The sequence below is a fragment of the Ochlerotatus camptorhynchus genome, unplaced genomic scaffold (assembly GCF_037179485.1).
Source record: "Ochlerotatus camptorhynchus isolate MF236.1 unplaced genomic scaffold, CSIRO-AGI_Acam_v1.1 ptg000022l, whole genome shotgun sequence".
Classification (NCBI taxonomy): domain Eukaryota; kingdom Metazoa; phylum Arthropoda; class Insecta; order Diptera; family Culicidae; genus Ochlerotatus; species Ochlerotatus camptorhynchus.
The window spans coordinates 4,841,530-4,865,969 of record NW_027040514.1 but is presented as its reverse complement, the minus strand read 5'-3'; the positions used below and the strand labels follow the sequence as shown (position 1 = coordinate 4,865,969).

General features: G+C 42.7%; 1 protein-coding gene across 1 annotated transcript in view; it reads right to left on the bottom strand.

Moving 5' to 3' along the window:
* Atg5 (autophagy protein 5) overlaps positions 1-23,874 on the bottom strand; it is a 59,388-nt gene extending 35,514 nt beyond the window's left edge. Inside the window, exons 1-5 of the mRNA XM_065227750.1 lie at positions 23,398-23,874; positions 23,218-23,323; positions 23,019-23,143; positions 22,860-22,957; positions 20,017-20,122 (exon numbers count right to left, since the gene is read on the bottom strand). Of these exons, the coding sequence (XP_065083822.1) occupies positions 20,017-20,122; positions 22,860-22,957; positions 23,019-23,143; positions 23,218-23,323; positions 23,398-23,647 (685 nt within the window). The 5' untranslated portion in view covers positions 23,648-23,874. The remainder of the gene's footprint in view (positions 1-20,016; positions 20,123-22,859; positions 22,958-23,018; positions 23,144-23,217; positions 23,324-23,397) is intronic.
* Positions 23,875-24,440: the final 566 nt, after the last annotated feature.

The following is a 24,440-nucleotide window of genomic DNA, read 5'->3' as shown; positions in this document are numbered from 1 at the left end:
AACAAGTATAAACTTGTCGTTTGAGAGTTCAATTTTCACTGGCGTTAGTTCACTCATTTCTTTTTCTACATCCTGTTTTGTAGCCAGAATAACTTCTTTACTCTCTTTAATGAATTCAATGATGAATGGCCTACAAAATCGAATACTTTGAGGCATGGGATTAAACCACATAATTTCCTTTCGATCATTGTACATGAACAACTGAATTGGTGTTAAAGTGGACGAAAATACATCTGAATCGTCCTGACATCCCTCTGGTAGCACTTGATGATATTGCGAATATCCAGTTGATCCGTCCATACCCCAGCTACATAGAAGAACCAGTTCCGTAGAAACTAGATCGTTGCTATCCATATACTCGTTGAGCTCTGCATCAGTTATTTGGACGATTCGTTTCACTGTATTTTCCATCAGCACCTGGAGTTTCACTCTTATTTTCAATGCACTTTCTTCGATGAATTCACTAGGAGGGGCGCATATTTTTTTCACTGCTCCGATCACATAGTAAGGTGGAAATCTTGAAGGTGATTCACTATGTATTACTTCGTATTGAAATCTACTCAATCCAGCCTCGATAAGTACACTAAAAGCCTCTTCTTGTGACATCATTCCTCGTTGATCAATTAGTTGAGCCAGCATGGTTTTAGAGCTTTTTTGGTTTTTTAAAATATGCCCAATAACTTTAACTAAATTAAAACCCTTTCGATTATAAGCAGTCCGTCTTGCAAATAAGAAAGCTTTCTCGATGGTATCGAATTTTGGATCAACTGCTTCTTTATCGATGACGCGTCGTTTTCCTCTTTCACTCAAATCCAAGAAAGGTTTTGAAGGTCATCCACGTTTTGTTCCCGAGGCCGAGGTTGAGGCAACACATTGCTCCTGTTCGATGAATTCCTCGATGCCAAATTCTCCATCAAGCCAATTCCGAAAATACGACTCAAATCGCTCTTTCGTGCGATTAGCTTCATGCCATTTGTTGATTTTATGGATCTTTTCATTGAAACGTTTACGTTTTTCCATCGAGATGTTATAATTTTCACAAATGAATTCAATGGCTCTGTGAACATTGTCACTATGGCTTAATTTTGCGTCTAATAGATTAATAATGGTTCTATTATCCATGCTCACACTTGGTCTCAACCGTAAATTTGAATTACACTGTAGTAGTTTAAATAAAAGCTACACAAAATACACTATGGCTTCAAAATGACACTACAGTAGGTTAAGTACTGACTTAGGTATAAATTAAACTCATCCGCGCATATGCGTAGGTACATACTTACGCATAAAGGGTGTCCACGATGAAATTGCCACACTATGAAATTGCTCTAACTTTTTAACCGTTGGGTAGAATTTAATGAAAATTTGGGTGGATTTAGTTAATGCACTATATTTACATCCTGCAAGTTTTAAACTCCTGTGATCAAAACTCGCGGAAATGAAGTCGAAAGAACAGCTCGTGCGTGATAAAATCTTGCGCATTCATCACGAGAACAAGGATCTCTCGCATCGTTCCATCGCTAAAACGTTGGGAATCGCGAATTCCACGGTGTCGCGAGTGATTAAGCGATTCGAGGAACGGTTGACCACCGATCGGAAGCCCAGAAGTGAAGGAAAAAGTATTCCGTACAACACCAAAAATCACAACCGCGTAGTTGGGGCCTTCAACCGAAATCCGAGCGCCTCCGTTAGGGATGTGGCTAAGAAGCTGCACCTAAGCCGAAGTTTTGTCCAGAAGGCCAAAACTAAGGCTGGGCTTCGAACGTTCAAGGTACAAAAGGCCCCTAATCGCGACGAGAAGCAGAACAAGTCCGCCAAAACCCGTGCCAGGAAGTTGTACCTCAACATGCTGACGAAAGTTGAATGCTGCATCATGGACGACGAAACATATGTGAAGGCCGACTTCAAACAGATCCCCGGCAACCTGTTTTTCACGGCCGAGGATAAGTTCAGCGTTCCGGAACATGTTCGCACTCAGAAGATGTCCAAATTTGCGAAGAAATTCCTGGTTTGGCAAGCCATCTGCACGTGCGGGAAGCGGAGTGCACCTTTCGTGACCCAGGACACGATGAACGGACAGGTGTACATAAAAGAGTGCCTCCAGAAGCGGCTGCTTCCTCTCCTGAAGGCCCACAACGTCCCAACAATCTTCTGGCCGGATTTGGCCTCATGCCACTACTCCAAGGACGTGCTGAAGTGGTATGCGGACAATAAGGTCAATTTCGTGCCGAAAATGTTCAACCCTCCCAACACTCCGGAGCTCCGCCCCATCGAGAAGTACTGGGCGATTATGAAGCAGCACCTTCTTAAACGACCTAAGGTAGTGAAGACAGTCGAAGAACTGAAGAAAGTATGGGTTTACATGCAAAAAACGGTTGATTCACAGGTTGTGCAGAATCTTATGGCCGGGGTTAAGGCCAAGGTGCGGGCATTTGCGTATGGATTGTAAATAAAATACGAGTAAAATGGTAAAATGAAGTTTAATAGTTGTTTCTCAATCCCTGAAAATTTGATGGCAATCGGATGAAAACTCGAATTTTGCGAATCAATTTTGTGTGTGGCAATTTCATCGTGGACACCCTTTATGCTTCTATAATCGTCATAACCCAGGTACTTACTTTAGAATAAAGCATAAACGAATGTAGTTTTACGTTCATCCAACAGTGAACTTTATGATAATGATGACTTCTTTTTGTACAAAAGCTTAAGCCCTTTTTAAAAGTTGGTCATGAAATATTAGAAAATGTTCTTTAACAATATATTTTGACTATACCAACCGAATATAACTCCAAAAGTTGCAAAATAATTGTTGAAAAAGTTTGTTTACAAGCCGGCTCTTGTACAATTTGAAATATCCCATAATAACCGAAAATTTTCAAATCGCTTATATTTCCAATGGGGCAGGTTAGGGCAGGTAAACTCTTCAGTACTTGTTAGAGTTCACTCAAAACTTCATCCAGAGCTGAGAGTTAGCCTGAGAATGTGCGAGACTCGAAAGTTTGTGATCAATAAACTTAAATTTTCATTAATTTTCAATTATTTTTTTTCTATTTTTATTTTTAATTTTATTTGTCTCCATCAAATTTCCAAATGGATTTTATTTTCGGAAAGCTTATTAAATTACCTTTCCAACGATGTATAATGATGTGGTAGTTATATGATAAATAGTGGATGAAATTTTATTTGAGTGGTAGTATATTTTTGCGGCAATATTTGTACTTTTCTTACTCTTTTTTGACTTCGACATCCGATATCTCAGAAACTAAAACTGCTAGAAGCTTGAAACTTTCAGATTCTCTTAGTTGAAATGTTTACTATCGACCAAAAATAACGAAATAAGGATTAGTGAAAGTCGATTTTTTGATTTTTGACCGCCTGATATCTGATAGTGCGCCGGCACTTAAATTGTCATTCGACAGGCAAATTATATTTTCGTTCACTCTACAACAACCGGATCGTGCGTTTCATTTCGTTTCCGGCCGAGAATCATAATTTTGGAAATCCCCTTTCAATTCAACATTTCCCATATACAAGTGGTTAAGACCTACCTTCATGTACAATTCAATTCAAATTGTGTACAATTTATAATTCTTTTAGATATTTTATAAACAGGATGCGATTAGGCCTTAGGTGCACAGAATTATAGCACTTTACGGTACCAAAATATGAACAAAGTTTCTCAAAATAAGCCTCAGAAAAAATGGGACTAAAACGGTTAAAAGAAATCTTGGATTGAAGTCCAGATGATATTCATAAGGAATAAATATAGAACTTTGCTACCAAACATAGGAACTTTCGACTAGACTTTCTTTTAAGTGTTCTTGACTTACTTAAGAAGCTCAGTAAAATTATCTGCAGTTCCTTAAAATTTCAGAAATATTAATTGGATTTCCCCTGGAGAGGCTAGTTTGAAAAGTTTCATAGATCAACCACAAAATTTCCTGGAGACTTCCCGACATAACATGTAGTTGTTGTAAACCCTTTCAGAGTACTCTTCCTGGAATGGTCACTGCCTTTAAACCTTTCCTCTCAATTCATTACCCATAAAACGAGTGGCAATTCCAATCGCCGTATCAGTTCAACAGAGGATGCATCCCAGAAAAAAAAAACACACACTCCCTATCTCTACTTGAGCTGCCCCTTGATTGACGGCGGTGTGCAAAAAATGCGGTTACGCACGAATGTTCGAAATGAAAGACATCCTAGTCGACTACCACCGCACTCGCGTCAACAAGCCAGCAGCGGGGAACTTGGCAACTGACACCGCCTACTGTGTGCGCTAGTTGACAGTTTCGCGAAAAAGAACTTGCTGCTGACTGGTGACTCAATGTCTGAAAATATCCAACCAAAAACAGCACATCTCGGTCTCGGTTGACGAAAAGTTCGAATCAACCAAACTACCCGTGCAAGTGCGGTTCTGAGAAACGACGACGACGACGCGACACTTCAAACAGATCTTCGAGAGATGTCCATCGTTGTCGCTTTTTACTGCCTTTCAAACGTGAAATTATGAATAATTATCTTTCGCTAGTTACTTTGCGACTTTTGCTGTCATCTTTTGCGTCCGTCCGTTTCGTCCGTTGCCGCGGTTCGGGCCCGAGATTTGAAATTGAGAACGGAAAAGGGAAGACAAGTGGACGCGACGGAGAATTTTCTTCAGCCGGTCGCCGTCGCTTTAGCCGTTGCCACGCAGTCTACTGCGATCGGTCCAAGATCGAGAGCTGGTGTCCCTGGGGAAGGAGGAAAAGAAAATGCGGCAACTCAAGTTAACGACCTCGGAGAGATTGTGACGAGATTATGACCTACACGGTCGTTACGACGACGACGATGGCCATTCGGAGTGAGATGAATGATTGATTTCGACAGAATGGTCTCAATGGCTGATTCCTGTTAATTGTAGCAATTTACGGAATTCTTCGAACGAATAAACTACAAACTGCTATCCAGCTGTAGCAGGTTTCGATTGGGCAGAGCTATTTTCTCACACCTTGTCACGTCCGGACGGCCGGGCCGGAACGAATTTTTATTAACGACATGCGTACCGGACTGCACCCAATACCGGATTTTATTTATTATTAAATATTGCGTCTACTGACAAGCCAGGAATAAATTTTGACAGATACCTTCTCGAAAATCGGAATATCATAATAGGCAGTGATAATCAACGTTTTAAAAGTGTCCGGATTTCGAGTCTTACGGTACCCCCATTTGACATGTCAGACAGGCAGGCAGGCAGGCACCCTTCACTTGGTTCGTGCGTTGATAGTAGGCCGTGTCAGTGGGTTTAGGTAGCACTGTTTATGATCTCATTATAGATCCTCTTGCTGCTACCGCGATCCGTGGTAACCTTGCACGTTTGACCAGGTGAGAAGCCCCCCGTGGGGAAGCGATATTCAAATAGCCTGTAGAGGAGGACAAGTGAGGGGGCTCGACAAGCTACCGGCCAATGACGGTTGGAGGGTGTTTTTTTGTGTGCACCTAAACGGTTTTGTGCTGGTTGGTGGTATGAGATCAGCCCGGTCCTAAAATATATCATCATCTTAGGTAAGAGCCAACTCGGATCGCGTCAATCAAGCTCTTCGAAGGGCGCGTCACATGATTCAAACCGGACAAAAGTGGTTCTCGTTGAATTTGAATATCAGTTGTTGTTTTTGTTTTTGTTGTAGTCAGTGGGTTGATCTGGCACGTTTGATGGTGCTTATTCAACGATCACTCGAGGAGACGGAAGGGTTTGAGTCACATCTAATAGACCTCTAAAGCCCGCCATCTTTAGTAAAGATTCTTTACGTAGGACAACGATTTTTTTTGCGTAATAATATAATTCATAATTACAAAATTATGGATTTATTAATTTTAAAGGCTAACTAAAAGTAAATTAGTACACCCCTCGCGCGCCGCTAGCACGCCTCTAGTGTTGGGAATCGAAAATCTTTGACAGTGGTTTGTTTTTACTTCTCTAGAGAACAACTGGTGCAAGTTTGATCAAAGTAGTCGATCGCATTATAACGACAAATGGAACTCGAAAGAAGAAGAAAATATTGTGCACAAACACCTGGAAAATCCGGAGTGGTCCGGTTCCAATCTGGCTTAAGTGCTGAAGCAAGGTGTTGAGGTGCGTTAAAGCCAACCCCGGTATTTCGATCCGAGATGTGGCCAGAAGGTACAACGCCAACTTTCAAACGGTGCGGAATATCCTTTCCAGGGAAGAATACAAGTCGTACAAAGCCAGTAAACATCCGAACCGGCACATGAAGTAGAATTCCGTGGCCAAAAAGCGTGCAGGGCTCTTGTACGACCGTGTTTTGACGAAACACAAGAGCTGCACTTTGATCAATGACGAAACCAGTGTTGGCAAAATCAGAAATCAATTGATATTTTTCCACTCTCATGCGTTCGCAATATCACGCGTGATATTGGAACAAAATATCATGCTTAATATTGATTTTACAAGCTCCTTTGAGATTGCGAGACTATTCACAACGTGCAAAAATCAAGCTGAGAGTTGACTCGACACAAAAATAATTCCGTTGCACATCGTTTTCTTAGAAAGAGAAAGTATAAATTGCCAGCCGTTATGGAAGTTTCGGTTGCATTCGGGTGTAAAGCAAAAATCATTAAACTCAATCTCACCACAGTTTGTTGAGATTTGCAGCTGGTGAGTTTTGTTAGCTTGATATTCCGAGCTGCGATATCACAGCTTGCAAAATCAACCGCAGTTGTTTGCATGTTTATTTTTGTCTACGAAAATCAAGCGTGATCTTGGGCGTTTGTGAGATTTGATTTTTTGATATTTTCCCAACACTGGACGAAACATACGTCAAACTCGATTTTAAGCAGCTTCACGGAGTGCAGCTCCGGGAAGATTCAAATTCGTGTTTGCCGACAAGTTCGCGAAGAAGGCCATGATTTGGCAAGCGATTTGCAGTTCTGGCCTGAAAACGGAACCATTCGTCACATCCTCGACGATGACATCCCAAGTTTACATCGAAGAATGCCTGAAAAAGCGGGTATTGCCGTTCATCCGCAAGCATAGGGGCAAAGTCATCTTTTGGCACGATTTGGCCAGCTTCCACTACTCCAAGGTGGTTCTGGAGTGGTATGCTGCCAACAAGATCGATTTTGTCCCCAAACTAATGAATCCTCCGAATTAATCATATCGTCCGGCCATTTTCCACAAAGATGGCGCTGTTCCGCTGGTAGGAAGTGATAAAAATCTCCATATAGAATTTGAGAGAAGTGGGAATAATTCGCTTTCGGTGCATATTCAGGTCAAAAAAAGTGAACGACAACCTAAAGAAATTAGTCAGGGACTTCGTCGTTCAGTTTTTTCCCGGAAATTATTGTTAAACAAGCTACAGTTAAATAAAAATGATTTTTCTCCATACAGTTTTACTTGCTTTACTACCAGTTCCCAGAGAGCCAATCAATTCAAATTTGAGAGAGAAAATACTCTCTCACGAGCTCAATCTCCCAACATGCCATTTATATTGATGACACTCGATTTGTGATTTCCCTTTCACAGATTACAAAATAGAGTACCTGACACTACAAAACATGTCTGGTACCTCTATATATGCATTTAGATTAACATCCGAAGTCCCTCCTCTTTTCCATATTCTGCACAAAAGATACTTTCTGCCCCACCCCATTCTTAAAAATCGGCGGGAAATTCTGTGAGGGGTGAGCTATTTTGTGTGCAGAATGTTTAAAACAGGAGGGACTTCGAATATTAAACTAAATGCATATATAGAGGTACCAGACATGTTTTGCACTGCAGTGTCCTCTGTGAACAATTAACGGAAAACAGATTGTGTGTAGTTTCCGATAGATGTCACCGCAAACAACAGCAGCCCAATAGTTGCGCATAGTGTTACACGCTAACTGGTTTGTCGGTGTACAACTGCCGATCATCCTGCCTTCGAGATGTTTATTCAAACTGTTTTCACTTGTTGACATAAGACTGCTTTGTACACCTTTGAGTAATTATGAGTACCTCAAATTTACTCGATCCAAAAATATTAACACGGAGTACAGCTGACTTACTCCTACTTGCCGTGAACGACCTTTTTTCACCCTTGGAGGAGTTACGTCTAGAGGAACACCAGCTAAGAATCTTTAAGCGACATATTCAGAATAATGATGAAGACTTTATTCAGCTTGGTGCCCCGGTGGTGTAGTGGTCCACTATGGGGAAAGTGGTGGCCAAAAATCGAAAAATTGACTTGTTTTGAATGACCTATCTTGTAAACCATTTGATAGCCAGATAGTTCAAACCTAGATGCCCAAAATTTCAGCCCTCTGTGATGAAAACTCATTGCGCCACAGACATCAGACTTAGGAAAATTTTGAAAATTTTAGATGAAATGCATTTGAAACAAATGCAATTTTCTCAGCGAATAACGGTCTAAACATTGAATTTAATACACCGTTGGAAAGCTAATTGTCTAAACTTTAAAATATGTATGTTGATAAGGTTACACGGTTAATAAAATTGGTTAAAAATAGGCAATTATTGAAAAAAAATGTTTTTTTGCCTAGGTTGATCTAAAGGGTGATACGGTCAAAATTTGGTCAAGGGAAAACGCGTGTAAATCGGTGAAATCGTTTATTTAAAAAATCAAATTAAATTTCTTTTTCAAGTTCAATTAGTATAAAATTCAGGAAAAATATTCAGTTAGGCTTCCGCTTTTCCAAATCCGAATTGCCGGGCCTTACGCTTGACCCCTGCCATCACCTTGTCCACCTTCTTCGCCGCAGAAAGCCAGTTTGCCTTGAACTGCTGCTCGCCCTTAGCAGTTTTTTTGGTCTTCTTTAGGTTCCGCTTGACAATAGCCCAGTATTTCTCAATTGGGCGGAGCTCTGGCGTGTTGGGAGGGTTCTTGTCCTTGGGAACCACCTGCACGTTGTTGGCGGCGTACCACTCCATGGCCTTTTTACCGTAATGGCAAGATGCCAAATCCGGCCAAAACAGTACGGAACAACCGTGTTTCTTCAGGAAAGGCAGCAGACGTTTATTCAAACACTCTTTCACGTAAATTTCTTGGTTGACAGTCCCGGAAGCTATGAAAATGCTGCTTTTCAAGCCACAGGTACAGATGGCTTGCCAAACCAGATATTTCTTTGCAAACTTTGACAGTTTCATGTGCTTGAAAACATCTGCTACCTTTCCCCTTCCTTTTGCCGTATAAAACTCCTGTCCCGGAAGCTGCTTGTAGTCGGCTTTGACGTAGGTTTCGTCGTCCATTACCACGCAGTCAAACTTCGTCAGCATCGTCGTGTACAGCCTCCGGGATCGCGCTTTGGCCGTCGTATTTTGTTTATCATCGCAATTTGGAGTCACTACCTTCTTGTAAGTCGATAGTCCGGCTCGTTTTTTGGCTCGATGCACGGTTGTAGACGATACACCCAGCTTATTTGCGGCATCTCGGAGAGAGAGGTTAGGGTTTCGCTTGAAACTACCGGCAACTCTCTTTGTCGTCTCAGCGGCTTCCGGTTTTCGATTTCCCCCCGATCCAGACTTCCTGGCTGTCGACAAACGTTCCCCAAACACTTTAATTACATTTGTAACGGTTGATTTGGCAACTTTTAGCGATTTTGCCAACTTTGCGTGCGAGTAGCTCGGATTTTCGCGATGCGCGAGCAAAATTTTGATACGCTGCTCTTCTTGCTTGGACGGCATTTTGACAACTGAAGAGTGAATTCCAAAATCAAAATAGGAGCAACATTCTACACACACACACCTTCAAAATGAGGGGTGTTCAGGTTTTTTAAATGCAAAATTGAAAGAAATACGTCAAGTTGATATTGACCAAATTTTGACCGTATCACCCTTTACTTCTATGATTTTCATTGAAGTTCTCAAGATTTTTTTGAAGGTCACTTTCCTTAAATTATCGACACTTATTTAAAACTTCTTCAATAGTCTAGACTTTACTGGTGGTATTTAAACTGCCTAAACGATCATTGAATTTCCTTAAAGTTCTCTAGACTGCCCTGAATTTTCAGTATTTTCTTAAGAACTCGCAAATTTACTGAAATTCAATTGTTTGCCTTGAAGTTTCGACAATTTCCCTTAAGTATTATAACCATTATAAACGGTCCCTAATTTTCCCTGAACTTATTAGTGGTTACCTGAAGTTCTCTTAATTTGTTTAATAATCCGGCAATTTGTTTGATATATATTCATAATGCCCTGAGTTTCTCGCAACTTCTTTAAGGTTTTTACAATTTCCTTGAAATTGTTTGAACTGCCCTTTGATTCTATAATCTGTCTTGATGTTCTCGAAGCTTCCCTAAAACTTTCAACTCTATTGAAGATCTCGGTTCTGCTGCTCGGAAATAAATGGAATTCCCGTAAAAACCTTTAAATTTCCCTGAAATTCTCTGAACTTCTGTGAAGTTTCTGAAATATTTCTGAAGTTTTCATAAATTCTCTGAAGGACTCTGTACTTCCCTGAAATTCTCGGAACATCTTAAGGGTTCTCGATTTTTTTCTAAGCATATCATGGAACTGTCCTGAATTTTTCAAAATTTACGATTATAGATATTCAAACTGCTCCAAAAGTGTGGACTAAAGCTACGGAAACTGCTCTAAGGTCTGAAATTCTCCGAAAAAATCTCTAGATCTAGCTTTTCTGAGGTACTTATAACTTCTTAAAAAATTGCTCCATACCCCTCCTGTTTTCTATATTTCTCAAGTTCACTTGACACCTGTGAAGTTCTCTAGGAACTTCATATAAGTTCCCGAAAATTTTCGGATGCTAAAAGAACCGCTTTGAGGTTCTTAAAACTTCCAGTAAGTTCCCCATATTTTCAGCGTATTAACTTCCCTTATCTTCCCGCAATTTGTTTATGGAGCTTCACTGAAATTCTCATCATTTCTTTTCATTACTCATTCATTCGCCAAAGTTCCTACGAACTTGAAATAAATCATTTATGTTTTCCTTGATTCTGGCACTTTGAAAATTTTCAATATCTTGAATTCAAGATATTGAATAATTTTAGATCTTGGAATCACTCGAATTGGCTAAGTTCTTTACACCTTTATCAAGTGAGAAATTAAGTAAGTGATAAACTTCAACATTCAATGGATTTGATTGTAAAGCTGTTTCTTTAAAACTGATTGACATGTCTTAAAAACGTTTGGGTAAATTGCTGTTGTTTTTGATCTACAAAAAAAAAAAGAATATTTTTAACGCATTAAAAAATTTAGCTTTCTTATAAACCTGGAATTTATCCGTTAAAATACTGGAAAAACCTGGAAAAGTCAGATAATTTTATTTAGAAAAATTAATAAACACCCTGTAGATAGAGAAAGACGATTAAACGCCTAAAGCAAAGAATGATCAATCTTGAAATAAATTCACGTTAAAAAAGTTGAAAATAGTGACTGATTACAAGAAATAGTGACTTTAGTGACTTGGCCTTAAAAAAAGAGACTTTTTAGTGACTGGCTTGAAAAAAGTGACTCGCTACCAGCCCTGTAAACGCAATAAAATGTGCCGTCTTCTTTGGCCAATGCAGCACGCATTCTATTCAGAAAATTACGTTGGAATAATCATTACTTTCCTATTTTATAACGTAAAAAGTATTTGTCAACGCCGGTGAAAGCAAAAGTCAAATAGAACTCGAAAGAAGAAAAAATATTGTGCACAAAATTGGAAAATCCAGAGTGGTCCGGTTCCAAGCTGGCTAAAGTGCTGAAGATGACGAAAAAACCTAAAAGAAAACCCCGATGGTGGAAAATAATCAGCGGACCTACGAAAAAACTGGAACCAGGGATCGTCAGCTGCTCAGCAAGGTGTTGAGGTGCGTTAAAGCCAACCCCGGTCTTTCGATCCGAGATGTGGCCAAAAGGTACAACGCCAACTTTCAAACGGTGCGGAACATCCTTGCCAGGGAAGGATACAAGTAGTAAAAAGCCAATAAACATCCGAACTGGCACATGACGCAGAATTCCTTGGCCAAGAAGCGTGCAAGGCTCTTGTACGACCGTGTTTTGACGAAACACAAGGGTTGCACTTTGATCAATGACGAAACATACATCAAACTCGATTTTAAGCAGCTTGCCCGGTCAAAAGTTCTACATCGCGACTGGACGTGGGGATGTGCCGGGAAGATTCAAGTTCGTGTTTGCCGACAAGTTCGCGAAGAAGGCCATGATTTGGCAAGCGATTTGCAGTTCTGACCTGAAAACAGAACCATTCGTCACATCCTCGACGATGACATCCCAAGTTTACATCGAAGAATGCCTAAAAAAGCGGGTATTGCCGTTCATCCGCAAGCATAGGGGCAAAGTCATCTTTTGGCACGATTTGGCCAGCTTCCACTACTCCAAGGTGGTTCTGGAGTGATATGCTGCCAACAAGATCGATTTTGTCCCCAAACTAATGAATCCTCCGAATTAATCATATCGTCCGGCCATTTTCCACAAAGATGGCGCTGTTCCGCTGGTAGGAAGTGATAAAAATCTCCATATAGAATTTGAGAGAAGTGGGAATAATTCGCTTTCGGTGCATATTCAGGTCAAAAAAAGTGAACGACAACCTAAAGAAATTAGTCAGGGACTTCGTCGTTCAGTTTTTTCCCGGAAATTATTGTTAAACAAGCTACAATTAAATAAAAATGATTTTTCCCCATACAGTTTTACCTGCTTTACTACCAGTTCCCAGAGAGCCAATCAATTCAAATTTGAGAGAGAAAATACTCTCTCACGAGCTCAATCTCCCAACATGCCATTTATATTGATGACACTCGATTTGTGATTTCCCTTTCACAGACTACAAAATAGAGTACCTGACACTGTAAAACATGTCTGGTACCTCTATATTTACATTTAGATTAACATCCGAAGTCCCTTCTTTTTACATATTCTGCACAAAAGATACTTTCTGCCCCGCCCCATTCTTAAAAATCGGCGGGAAATTCTGTGAGGGGTGAGCTATTTTGTGTGCAGAATGTTTAAAACAGGAGGGACTTCGAATATTAAACTAAATGCACATATAGAGGCACCAGACATGTTTTGCACTGCAGTGTCCTCTGTTAACAATTAACGGAAAAAAAGAATGTGTGTAGTTTCCGATAGATGTCACCGCAAACAACAGCAGTGACATCTGATGGAACATGGATGCAGAAGCTTGACAAAATGATTAATACACAGCCCAATAGTTGCGCATAGTGTTACACGCTAACAGGTTTGTCGGTGTACAACTGCCGATCATCCTGCCTTCGAGATGTTTATTCAAACTGTTTTCACTTGTTGACATAAGACTACTTTGTACACCTTTGAGTAATTATGAGTACCTCAAATTTACTCGATTCAAAAATATTAACACGGAGTACAGCTGACTTACCCCTACTTGCCGTGAACGACCTTTTTTCACCCTTGGAGGAGTTACGTCTAGAGGAATACCAGCATAAGAATCTTTAAGCGGCATTTTCAGAATAATGATGAAGACTTTATTCAGCTTGGTGCCCCGGTGGTGTAGTGGTAAACGTGATTGCCTCTCACCCCAAAGGGCTTGAGTTCAATCCCAGTCAGCGCCGTCGGGATTTTCTGACGCATAAAATCTCTGGTCACGCCTTCCTTTGGAAGAGAAGCAAAGCCGCTGACCACCGGTGCATGAATTGATAGGTGGTAGGGTCAAGATGTGGGAACTGCCTCCCTGGCGTCGGTAGCATTGGTACTCAGTACGGAAAACAAGATCGACGGAAAATAAATCAAAGCAAACAAAAAAGATTTTATTGACTCTATAAAACTTCAAGACCAGAAAAGTTTGGAGCGATTCTCTGCTCCGATTTTCTATTCGCTCGCTCTCTCGAGTCGTTCGGTGTTTTAAGTCGTGGTACCCGTCGTGAGTTTTCGCTTTGGCTAGCAACGTGTCGTCAGTTCTCGCCTCTCTAGTGGCAGTCGTTAAATCGGTGGTAGTGGAGCAACAATTGAATGCCTCCACTCATCCGTTGAAAAAACAAAAGGTGATGGGTCGCCAAAGTTTGGATGCAACCGCATCCGTTCAAGATGCCCCGAAAAGACCTCGCAAGAAAGCTGGTGCCAGCAACCGCACGGAAAGGTTGCTTCAGAGTAATTCGGCACTCCCTGAAGAAGCAGATATAGATTCAGTTGAGAAACGGGAAAAAAGTGCCCCCACTGTTCACCTCGACGAAGGAACTCGCGTTGACCAGGAATGAGCTGGCTAAAAATCAAATCCATCCGCTGTTCAAGCTGTGCAGCACGGGGATCAAAATCTTGTGCTTGTGGCGGACTACAACGCTGTTGGCACTTTTCTTCAGCAGGACCGGTTTGAGTTCTACACTCACGACGACCCTGGAAGCAAACCACTGAAAATGGTGATCCGTGGTCTTCCAAAATCTCGCTGTTGCGGAGATTAAAGCGGAATTGGAGCACCTTCATCTGCAAACAATCAACATTTTTCCCATTGCGAGACGTGATGAAACCAGTGCATTCCGGGACCAGTTGTACCTGGTGCACTTCGAAAAGGACTCCACCAGTGTGGCTGCTCTGCGGATGATTCGCGTGCTGTTCAACATGAAGGCTCGTTGTGGCAAATGTGCTGGGGCTCACAATACTACCGCCTGCAAGAAGGAAGAAGAAGCTGAACCTAAGTGCGTGAACTGTGATTCCAACCATCTGGGCAGCGATAGGAGATATCCCAAGCGAGCGACCTTCATCCAGATCCGACAACAGGCTTCCACGAGGAACTAACCTGGTCGCCACCGCAATAATCGTGCTCCTATTGTCAACATGGATACGTTTCCAGTACTTCAGGCTCGTCGCATGGTCCCGAACCTAACACCGCTTCCACTAAACCAGCGCCCCCCCCCCCCCCCCTTTGCGAACACAACATCAGATCAAGCGGGTCTCAGCTGCGGCCCAGTCGAGCCATGGCTCTACTGCCCCGGGATTATCGTACGCCCGTGCTGTGTCAGGTGAGTCAGAATACAATTCTCCACTCACAAGCGACGAACTAGTGATCCTCGTGACTGAGGTTATCATAATCTTGCGCACCACCAAGACAGCTTCGTGCAGTTATATCCCTCGTGCAAAAGTATGGACCGTGAAGCCATCAAAATAGTCAACTGGAACGCTTGCTCGCTCAAGAGCAAATTCATTGAGTTTGTTGATTTTCGGCTCGCAAGGCTAGACCGGACCAGCACCTGCGCATTAAGGAGAAATATTGGCTGTCGACTGCTACCGAGTTTCCAGCTGAAGATGATCGAAGCGGTGGGTGTGGATGTCTCCACTCCTGTCGGCCATATTACAATCATTGCGGCCAACTGTCCCAAACAATCCACCATCAGGAGAGACATCATCACACTAACTCGACGCCGTGAGAAGTACATCATCGCTGGCGACCTGAACGCCAAACACCAGGCTTGGGGCAACAGTCGACGCAACCAAAACGGCACAATCCTGAACGACGACCTGCCTGCAAGAAGCTCACTGCACTCACAACGCCGGACTCTCCCACCCGCTTGAGCCGGTCTGGCGTACACTCCACCATCGACATCTTCGTCAGCAGCATGGGAGACAACATCTCGCAACCTGTGACCCACCAGGAGCTGAGTTCGGACCACTAAACGGTGGTGGCCAATGTGGGCTCATCCGTCAACCAATTCCAAGCTTCCCGACGCAACTACCATCGCGTCAGCTGGGATCAGTTCCAACACTGTGTCGACTCCACAATCTCCACTTCCGGAGACGCCCGAAAACGTTGACCGGTGTCTGCGTTCCATCGAGCAGGCGATATCCCGGGCCAGGGAACAACACTTGTCAGTATCCAGACAGGTGAGCAATACTCTGAACCTTGAGATAATTACCAAAAATCTCATTACACTCCGTAACTCCATTCGAAGGCAAAACCAGCGTCTAGGATGGTGGACTTCAGAAATCAGAATTTGTAGAATTGCTAATAGGATCCGCTCTCTCCCAGATTGTGCAAAACCCTTTTGGAAAGTAACCAAAATCCTTAAAAATAAGCCAAGACCCATTCCACTACTAACCCCACTGAATAGTCCCGGCGACACAGTGGTTCATCTGATAACTCCTGAAGAGAAGGCTCCCGCGATAGGTCAACACTTCGTCAGCTCTCAAAACAACTTGCTACTCGAAGAACAGTTTGGTTTTCGGAAAGGTCGTTCGACCGTCCACCAGCTGACTCGAGTAACAAGCATTCTCAGACGGAACAAGTCTGTGTCGAAAACATCTGCCATGGCGTTGTTGGACGTTGAAAAAGCGTTCGACAATGTCTGGCATGATGGCCTCGTGTTCAAATTGCAGCAGTACGGTCTTCCAATCTTCATAGTGAAGATAATTAACAACTATCTATCGGACAGGACGTTCCGAGTCTCTCTGAATGGCATCACATCGGATGCATTCAACATCGGTGCTGGGATTCCACAAGGAAGCATCCTTAACCCCATTCTATTCAACCTGTTCACGTCCGATATGCCGGCTCTCCCTGATGGTGGATCGTTGTCTCTGTTCGCAGATGACACATCTGCACACATCACAGGGCGTCTTGCCTTCATGCGAGAAGGAGGATGCAACGAGCTCGTACGACCGAAACTCGGGAGGAACGCCGCGTCGCTCTTCGAGCGGCTAAGGCGGCCCTCAACAAAGAAATCGCCAGACGCAAGCGTGCGTGCTTTGACAGCTTATGCCAAAGCGCCAACACGAACCCACGGGCGGATCCCTACAAAGTGGTCATGGCCAAGACCCGTGGTGTGGCGGCACCCCCGGAGAGATCTCCGGCGATGCTACTGAGCGATATTGCCAAGTCGCTGGTGGTGGGCAAGGCCCCGGGCCCAGGTGGGATCCCGGTTGTGGTTCTGAGGGCGGCCGTTGCGGTAAATCCAAACATGTTCCGTTCTGTTTTTCAGACCTGTCTGGACGTAGGCATCTTCCCAGATGCGTGGAAGCGGCAGAGGCTGGTGCTGCTCCCGAAGCCAGGAAAACACCCTGGGGACCCGTCAGTATACAGGCCCATTTGTTTGCTTGACACCACTGGTAAACTGCTTGAGAGGGTCATCCTCAACACTGAAGGTGTAGACGGCCTGTCAAGCAGCCAGCACGGGTTCCGTAAAGGCAGATCCACGGTGAAAGCCATCCGCTATGTCATCCAGACGGCAGAGGTGGTTCACCGGAAGTGAAGGGGTATTCGTTACTGCGCGGTGGTAACCCTAGACGTGAAGAACGCGTTCAACCACGCGTGCTGGGGGACGATAGCCCGCTCGCTACACCAGCTCCGAATTCGACACAGAAGATGGCGAAAAATGCGTTAGAGTCACCGCAGGAGTGCCACAAGGCTCCATCCTGGGCCCGGTGTTATGGAACGTCATGTACGATGGACTGTTGAGAATAAGATTCCCAGTAGGCGTGAAAATTGTAGGTTTTGCCGACGATGTCACGCTGGTAGTCTACGGAAAATCCCTCGAGGAGATAGAGCTAACAGCGGCTCAATGCGTCAAGCTTGTGGAGGCATGGATGAGATCCAGGAAACTGGAGCTTGCCCATCACAAGACGGAAGTGGTCGTAGTCAACAATCGCATGTCGGTACAGCATGCGACGTTGACAGTCGGCGAAAGCACAATTAGGTCTGTGCGCTCTCTGAAACTCTTGGGGGTTATGCTCGATGATAAGCTCAGCTTCGACTGCCACGTCGAGTACGCCTGCAAGAAAGCGTCTACGGCTGTGGGGCATTATCCCGCATGATGTCAAACAGCTCGGCAGTGAATGCCAGTAAGCGCAGGCTCCTCGCTGGGGTCGTAGTATCTATCCTCAGATACGGCGGGTCTGCGTGGGCTGCGGTACTGGATATTGACTGTCACAGGCGGACATTAGAGAGTACACCCAGGCTAATGTGCTTGAGGGTGGCCAGTGCATACCGCACCATCTCGAGGGAGGCCGTATGTGTCATAGCAGGGATGATGTCAATCGGCCTCATCATTAAGCAAACCCCACACGCATCAATATATTGACACGAAGGGGAATTATTGACAATAATATTGATAATGTGAATTCAGAAATATTGTCAATCTCGATATATTGAAGTCAATATAGAATTGTCAATAAAAGCAATCGTGTAGGGTCCACTTTAAGGAGGACGTGGTGTGCTATGACGCGAGGACCGTTCGAGGGGTGCGCAACAACGCGCGAGCGGTGTTGATTGCGAAATGGCAGTCGGAGTGGGAAAACTCCACAAAGGGGAGGTGGACCTACCGCTTGATACCTTCCGTATCAACCTGGGTCAACAGGCGCCACAGTGAAGTAAACTTCCACCTGACATAGTTCCTGTCAGGCCATGGATGCTTTAGAAGTTACTTGCACAGGTCCGAACATGTACATGTACATAAGTACTCCCACCTGCCCCGCGTGCGCTGGCGTCGAGCCAGTATCAAGCGTTATGTTAGCGATATGCGGAGCGGACACCAGTCCGGATAACATCGTCCCTAGGATGTGTGGTACCACCGAGAACTGGAGCGCGGTGGTGACTGTGGTCACCCACATAGTTTCGGAACTACAACGACAGTGGCATGCCGAGCAGCAGTTGCTTACTGCCCGACTAGATCGATAGAGTATTGCTAGAGAAGCGCCATAGCGCTATAGCGGCCCCTCACAGGAAGTAATGCCTTCGGGCGGTTCAGGGGAGGTCAAGGGCCAAGCGCACAGGGTAAGGTTTAGTGGGTCGGGCGTGCAATTCTCCCATCCTCACACCCTGAGTTCTTTCTCAGGTGTCTGTGAGCAGATTTCCTCCTGTATAAAAAAAAAGACAGCAAGCTGATTTTCAGGGAGCACGTTGATATAACGAAAACCAAGCATAACATCCTGATAAGATCCCTGTATCCACTCAGTAAACAGGAGGTCTATTTTGTCCCTGAAAAATAAGCTTGCTGTCTCTACAAACAAATCATCCTTCCCGTAATCGAGTACGGTATGCCAATATGGGGGAGTTGCGCCAAATACCATCACCTTAAACTCCAAAAGATCCAGAACAAGATCCTTAGGATGATCCTAAACAGTCCCCCGCGAACTAGAAATCCAGAGATCCACCTCCTGGCTGGAATTCAGACATAAGAAGAACGGAGAATACTCATCCTGGAAAGGTTCAGAGACACTTGTCTGAGATCAACTCATCAGATCATACGTGATCTAGCACGTTAGGCTAAGTTATACTCGTAGTTAGGTAAGTTATCACTTTTTCAATTCAAACATAACACATCGTGATCCTTTATGGAGTGGCAAATTTAAAACTAAAGACAAAATCTATCATGCGAAACATGAAATTCATTGGAACTCTAAAAAAAGCTCATTGATAGTCACATTAAGAACTCAGCACCGCATTGACAAGCATCTGGAAATGTTCCTAATACCACCTGGGAAGTTGCTCATAATTGATTTAACAGATTTCACAAATTTTGTTTTCCCAATCAGTTTTTATTTATTCCCTAAAAACGGGGATGTTGTACGCCAATACCAATGTAACAGATCTGTTAATGAACAAAACCTCCGAAATTAACAAGTAGCCATGCTGCTTTTACTAACTCGACAAAAATCTCACCTGTTAAAATGTCCACCTTTGAGGTTCTTTTCGCCTAAAAATCCAATAAATTTCCCCGATAATTTCCTTCAAACGAAATGCACGCTTTCCATAATCGTAAAGCGCTACGTCGTGCCGACTTTGAAGTCCGACCGAAGAGCATTTGCAAGCCACCAAATCTCTTTAATAAATTTGACCACCTGACTGGACTGTGTCATCAAGGCGAGAAAGCACTGCTTCCTAGAATCTCGCCTTGGCCGTTCGTTTGCGTTAGGATAAATATGCACAAGGTGTGAACAAAAACCGTCACAAGAAGCGTTAAATGTCGGCACCCTACTTGAAACATCCGAAGCAGAGAAAGCAAACAAGGACGAATCGATTTGTCCTTTTTGCCTCATGTGCGTTCTACGAGAACAAAGTTCCCACACAGTCCCCTTCAAACGAGTGTTTGTCCACCTACCTGCTTTCCGGACAGGTGTCGAAAAGTCCTCCAGCAGATCCTGGAGGATGCGTTTCTGACCCGACGCCGTGCTCGGGACGACTAGCTTCTGCTGGTAGGAACCGTCCTGTCGATAGAGAGACGTAATGTTAAAGTTTTTTTGTTTTTTTTTTCTATGAAATGTGTAACAGTAATTTTGTTTTAAATTTATGTAAAAGAATGCTAAGATCATTCCGTTGCAAGGGTTTTGAACGATTTGAAGTTCATTCGAGCACTTTTTGCTATAAATCGGGCAGTTCAATGCGCAACTCGTCTGTATTAGCCTAAATGTATGCAGCGATGATATCAATAAAATCACGGACGATCAGACCACCTCAAAGTTGAGTCAAGTCAACTCAATTTCATCAAAAGGGGACTTACTCAAAAGTGCACGGCCAATGAGAATGACCCAAATTTTAGTGTAGTTTACTCATGCATCACCAAAAGTGCAAGAACTCAGCGATGAGGAAAACAATCCCGAATATGAAAAAAAGTAGATTGGATTCACTCAGTCTATTAACCACTTCATTCGAGCAGTTGAAATGACATTTACTACCACTCGAACTTTGAAATAAAACATTATGTTGAAACTTTTTCTTCTAGAACCACGAGAAAAGTAGCCAACATTTGTGCGTTTCATAAAAAAACTAGAAATTAGTTGGTCCAGTTTTGTGTAATCGCTGGTAGAAAGTCACGCCAAAACTGCTTGACAAAGTGGTTAATTGGTACTAATCCTAGACTGAGTAAAATTTGTGTCAATTTTGCTCGTTCTCCGGCAGATATTTGAGGTTTTCCACAGGAAAACATGGGGCAAATTTACCACTGCTGAGTGCTTGCACTTTTTGCGATTATGAGTAAACTGAACTCAAATTTGGGTTGATCTCATTGGTCGAGACTATACGAGTATACTAACAGACTGAGTGAAATCTCTATCGATTTTCCTCATATTCGAGAAGTTTCTCGTGGAAAAGTCCGGAAAATTCCACTCACTTTTGAGTAAATCCACTTTTGACGAAATTAAGGCGACTCGACTTAATTTTGAGTCGGTCTGTTCGTCCGTGAACTTGAAACTTTTAAAAGCTCATAGCACACGGCCGTTGAATTCAACTCAAATTTGAGTTCCATTCGGACCAAATTCACAAAAAGGGCACTCAGACAGAGCAAATTTTTCCGTGATTTTCCTCATATTACTCGAGGACAATTTTATTCAGTCAATGAGTGACTGTGGATTTTGCGAATTTGAGCAAACAGAACTCCAATTTGTGATATTTTAAAGGCCCAAAGCGCACGTAATGAAAAAAAAATCAGAAAAATTTAAATTTAAATTTTATAGGGGAAAATGGGGCAATGTGGCCACCCACTTAAAAATCAACTTATTGAGCATATTTTACCAACATAACGCATTGAAGCCTACTTGAACTATCCATTAATATTAATATTCTTCACACGGCCAATGAGAAACTACCCAAATTTGAGGTTAGTTTACTCATAAATCACTTGTAGTAAACTTGCCTCATGTTTTTCCATGCAGGTTTGTCCAGGAAAAAAAAACCCGAATATGAGAAAAGTAAAGATTGGAGTCACTCAGTCTGTTGGTACTTCTCCTAGACTTCGTAAAATTTTCGTCAATTTTCCTCATTTTCCGTCATATTTTTTAAGTTTGCTACAGAAAAAAAACATGAGGCAAATTTACTCATCGCTGAGTTGCTGCCCTTTTTGCGATTATGGGTAAACTAAACTCAAATTTGGGTCGTTCTCATTGGTCGTGCAGTGCGAATATTCGGAAAATGTTAGACTAGCTAAAAATAAGCTGAATCAAAAAATAAGGTCTAGCAGTAGTTTCTGATAACTTAGTAACTAAGTTATAAACATAAGAAACATAAACTAGATAAACATTTCAAAAGGTCCTATCTGCATTGATCGATATTCTTCATCGACTTTCTCTTTCGTTAATAACACAGCTGCAAAACCTTTGCCTGTTGTATTTGACGTTTTGGGCAGTAGATAAGAACCTCCTTGATCAAACTACGTGGTAAAAATAACGCATAATCTGTTTGCATAGTAGTGGTTATCAAAAGAGAAAGTCAATGGAGATAATCGATCAATGCAGATAGGACCATTTGAAAAGTTCATCGAGAGTTAATGTTCCTTCTTATACGACACGATGTTTGTCTAGTTTTCAATAAACGTTAAAGTTCTTCTTTACAAAATATTACTAGTCCGTTTGGGGCAGTATGGGCACCATAGATATTTCAAACATTTTCTACTTAAATTCTTCAATTTTGCATTATTTCTTTTATAAATATAACTGTATCCTATTAAATCACGTTTTGAAGCAGTTGCTTTGGTAAAAAATCAGTTATTCACAAGACTGAAAAAAATATTGCCTTAAATAGGCAGTACATCTTGAATTTAATTTATTCTACAGTAAATAATTGTTCCTTCTTAATCTTTTTAGGCTAAAACTGTTCATTGTTGACCCTTCATAAGGTTATTTACAAGGGCGCTCATTTTACCCCAACGGTTGTATTTCAATTACAAATCTAACATTTTTTAAATCTTGTTTCATAATATCCTTTTAAAATTCAATTTTATTCATGATGTAAATAGGGCTTGAAACTAACAATCTGGTTAAGAATCACTCGAATTTTCCCCTGAATTTGGTATCATTAATGCTGATTTTCTTAAGGTAGCCAAACTGCCCCACTCCCCCTAAAAAAACACTCAATGAAGCGAATCGATCACCCCCCGTTAGGCTCTCATGATTCTTTAATAATTTAACGATGTCGACCAAAACATTGCATTGAAATCATTATTCTACTCACCTCGGCGTAACACCGAACTGGAATGTGCTTGAAACCGTCCTGGTCCGGAATGGGTTCCATCAGCCTACGGTTGACGGCCCAGAACTGGTCAAACTTATCTGAAAGCAAAACCCATAGTCAATTTCAAGTTCAAGCCTAGTCGAATCCCAGTCAAAATACCATTAACTAAACCCAACCACAACTGATTGTGGTCTTTCTTCTGCATAGCCGAAACCACCTGGCCTCGATGCTTCAGCACGTCCGCCTCTTTGAGCCCGGACATAAAGTGTGCCTCAACGATGTCCCTGAATTATAAAAAAAAAATCGGTCATTAGCACCGGCAAACTAAGCTTCATTCAACTAGCCACGCCGGGAATACCTATTCGGACACCGGAAAAGCACCTCTTCCGGAAATTTGGAAAAGTGCACCGTGATGTGCCACGGCAGAATGGCTTCGCCACCGACTAGAAGATCGAACAGGACACCTGGAATTAACACATAAAAAAAAAACAATAACCAACTATCCAATCCCCTACCCTGCCGAATTTCCCTAGCCTACCAATCGGATAGTGCCACTTGAGAGGAGTTCCGTTGCTGTCCATCCACATTTCGCCATCCTGGAGCTCGTTGGAGACGAACCGAAGAAAATGCTTCCGGACCTTGTCCGTCACCAGCGGGAAGTAGCTCAAGCGCGGAATCAGCAGGAAAAACTCCTCCGGCTCGACGTCCGTCTCGTCCGTCGACAGTTCGAAGTGGACCGGGATTTTACCTTCCCAGATTTCGCGCAGGATCTCCCGATCGTTTGCCATGTTGTAAGAAACCACCACCGCCACTGGACTCGACCCGGCGCCTCGAGTGATTTTGCACTGAACTTCTGTAGCTTGTTTTCGATTTGCAAACACACTTTACGTAACGAATATTATGGATATGAATCGAAGAACCGCGGTATCAAATTTATTAAGCAAACTAGCAATAATAATTATTGTTGGCCAGGAAAGTACACATTGAGCCGACTTTGTTTGTGATTTTCACGGTTTCGCTCACTCACAGTGGTTTGTTTTGGATGTCATCCTTTTTTCCTTCTTCCTTCTGTCCTGATGGCACAAAGGAAAGAAACAGCAGAACAACCTGAGCGAGCTGTCAAAAATATCGACAGGTATCGACGACTCTGTTTACAATACACGGAAACATTAAAATACTCATCGATGCATAATAAAATGTATCCATACTTTTAACACTCCGAAAACGCCTCCAGTAAAATGTGTAACGGCAAATTGGGTTCTCTAATACCCCGTTCACATTGCAGCCTAAATCACGTAATATAGGCTGTCTTGCAATGAGCACTCATACATAGGATTTCCAGTGAAAACTAGATGTATGAGTGCTCATTGTAAGACAGCGTATATCACGTGATATACGCTGTAATGTGAACGGGGTATAAGCAACAATCAATACGAAACTAACGATTTTAAATTGGCTCACCACTTTAGTAGCCTATTGGTCCCAAGCAAACGATTAACGTACCCTATTCTAGTTGAAATTCTATTACTACACTATGTTTGTTTTGATTCGCTATGAAAGTTTGACAGATAACATCAGGGG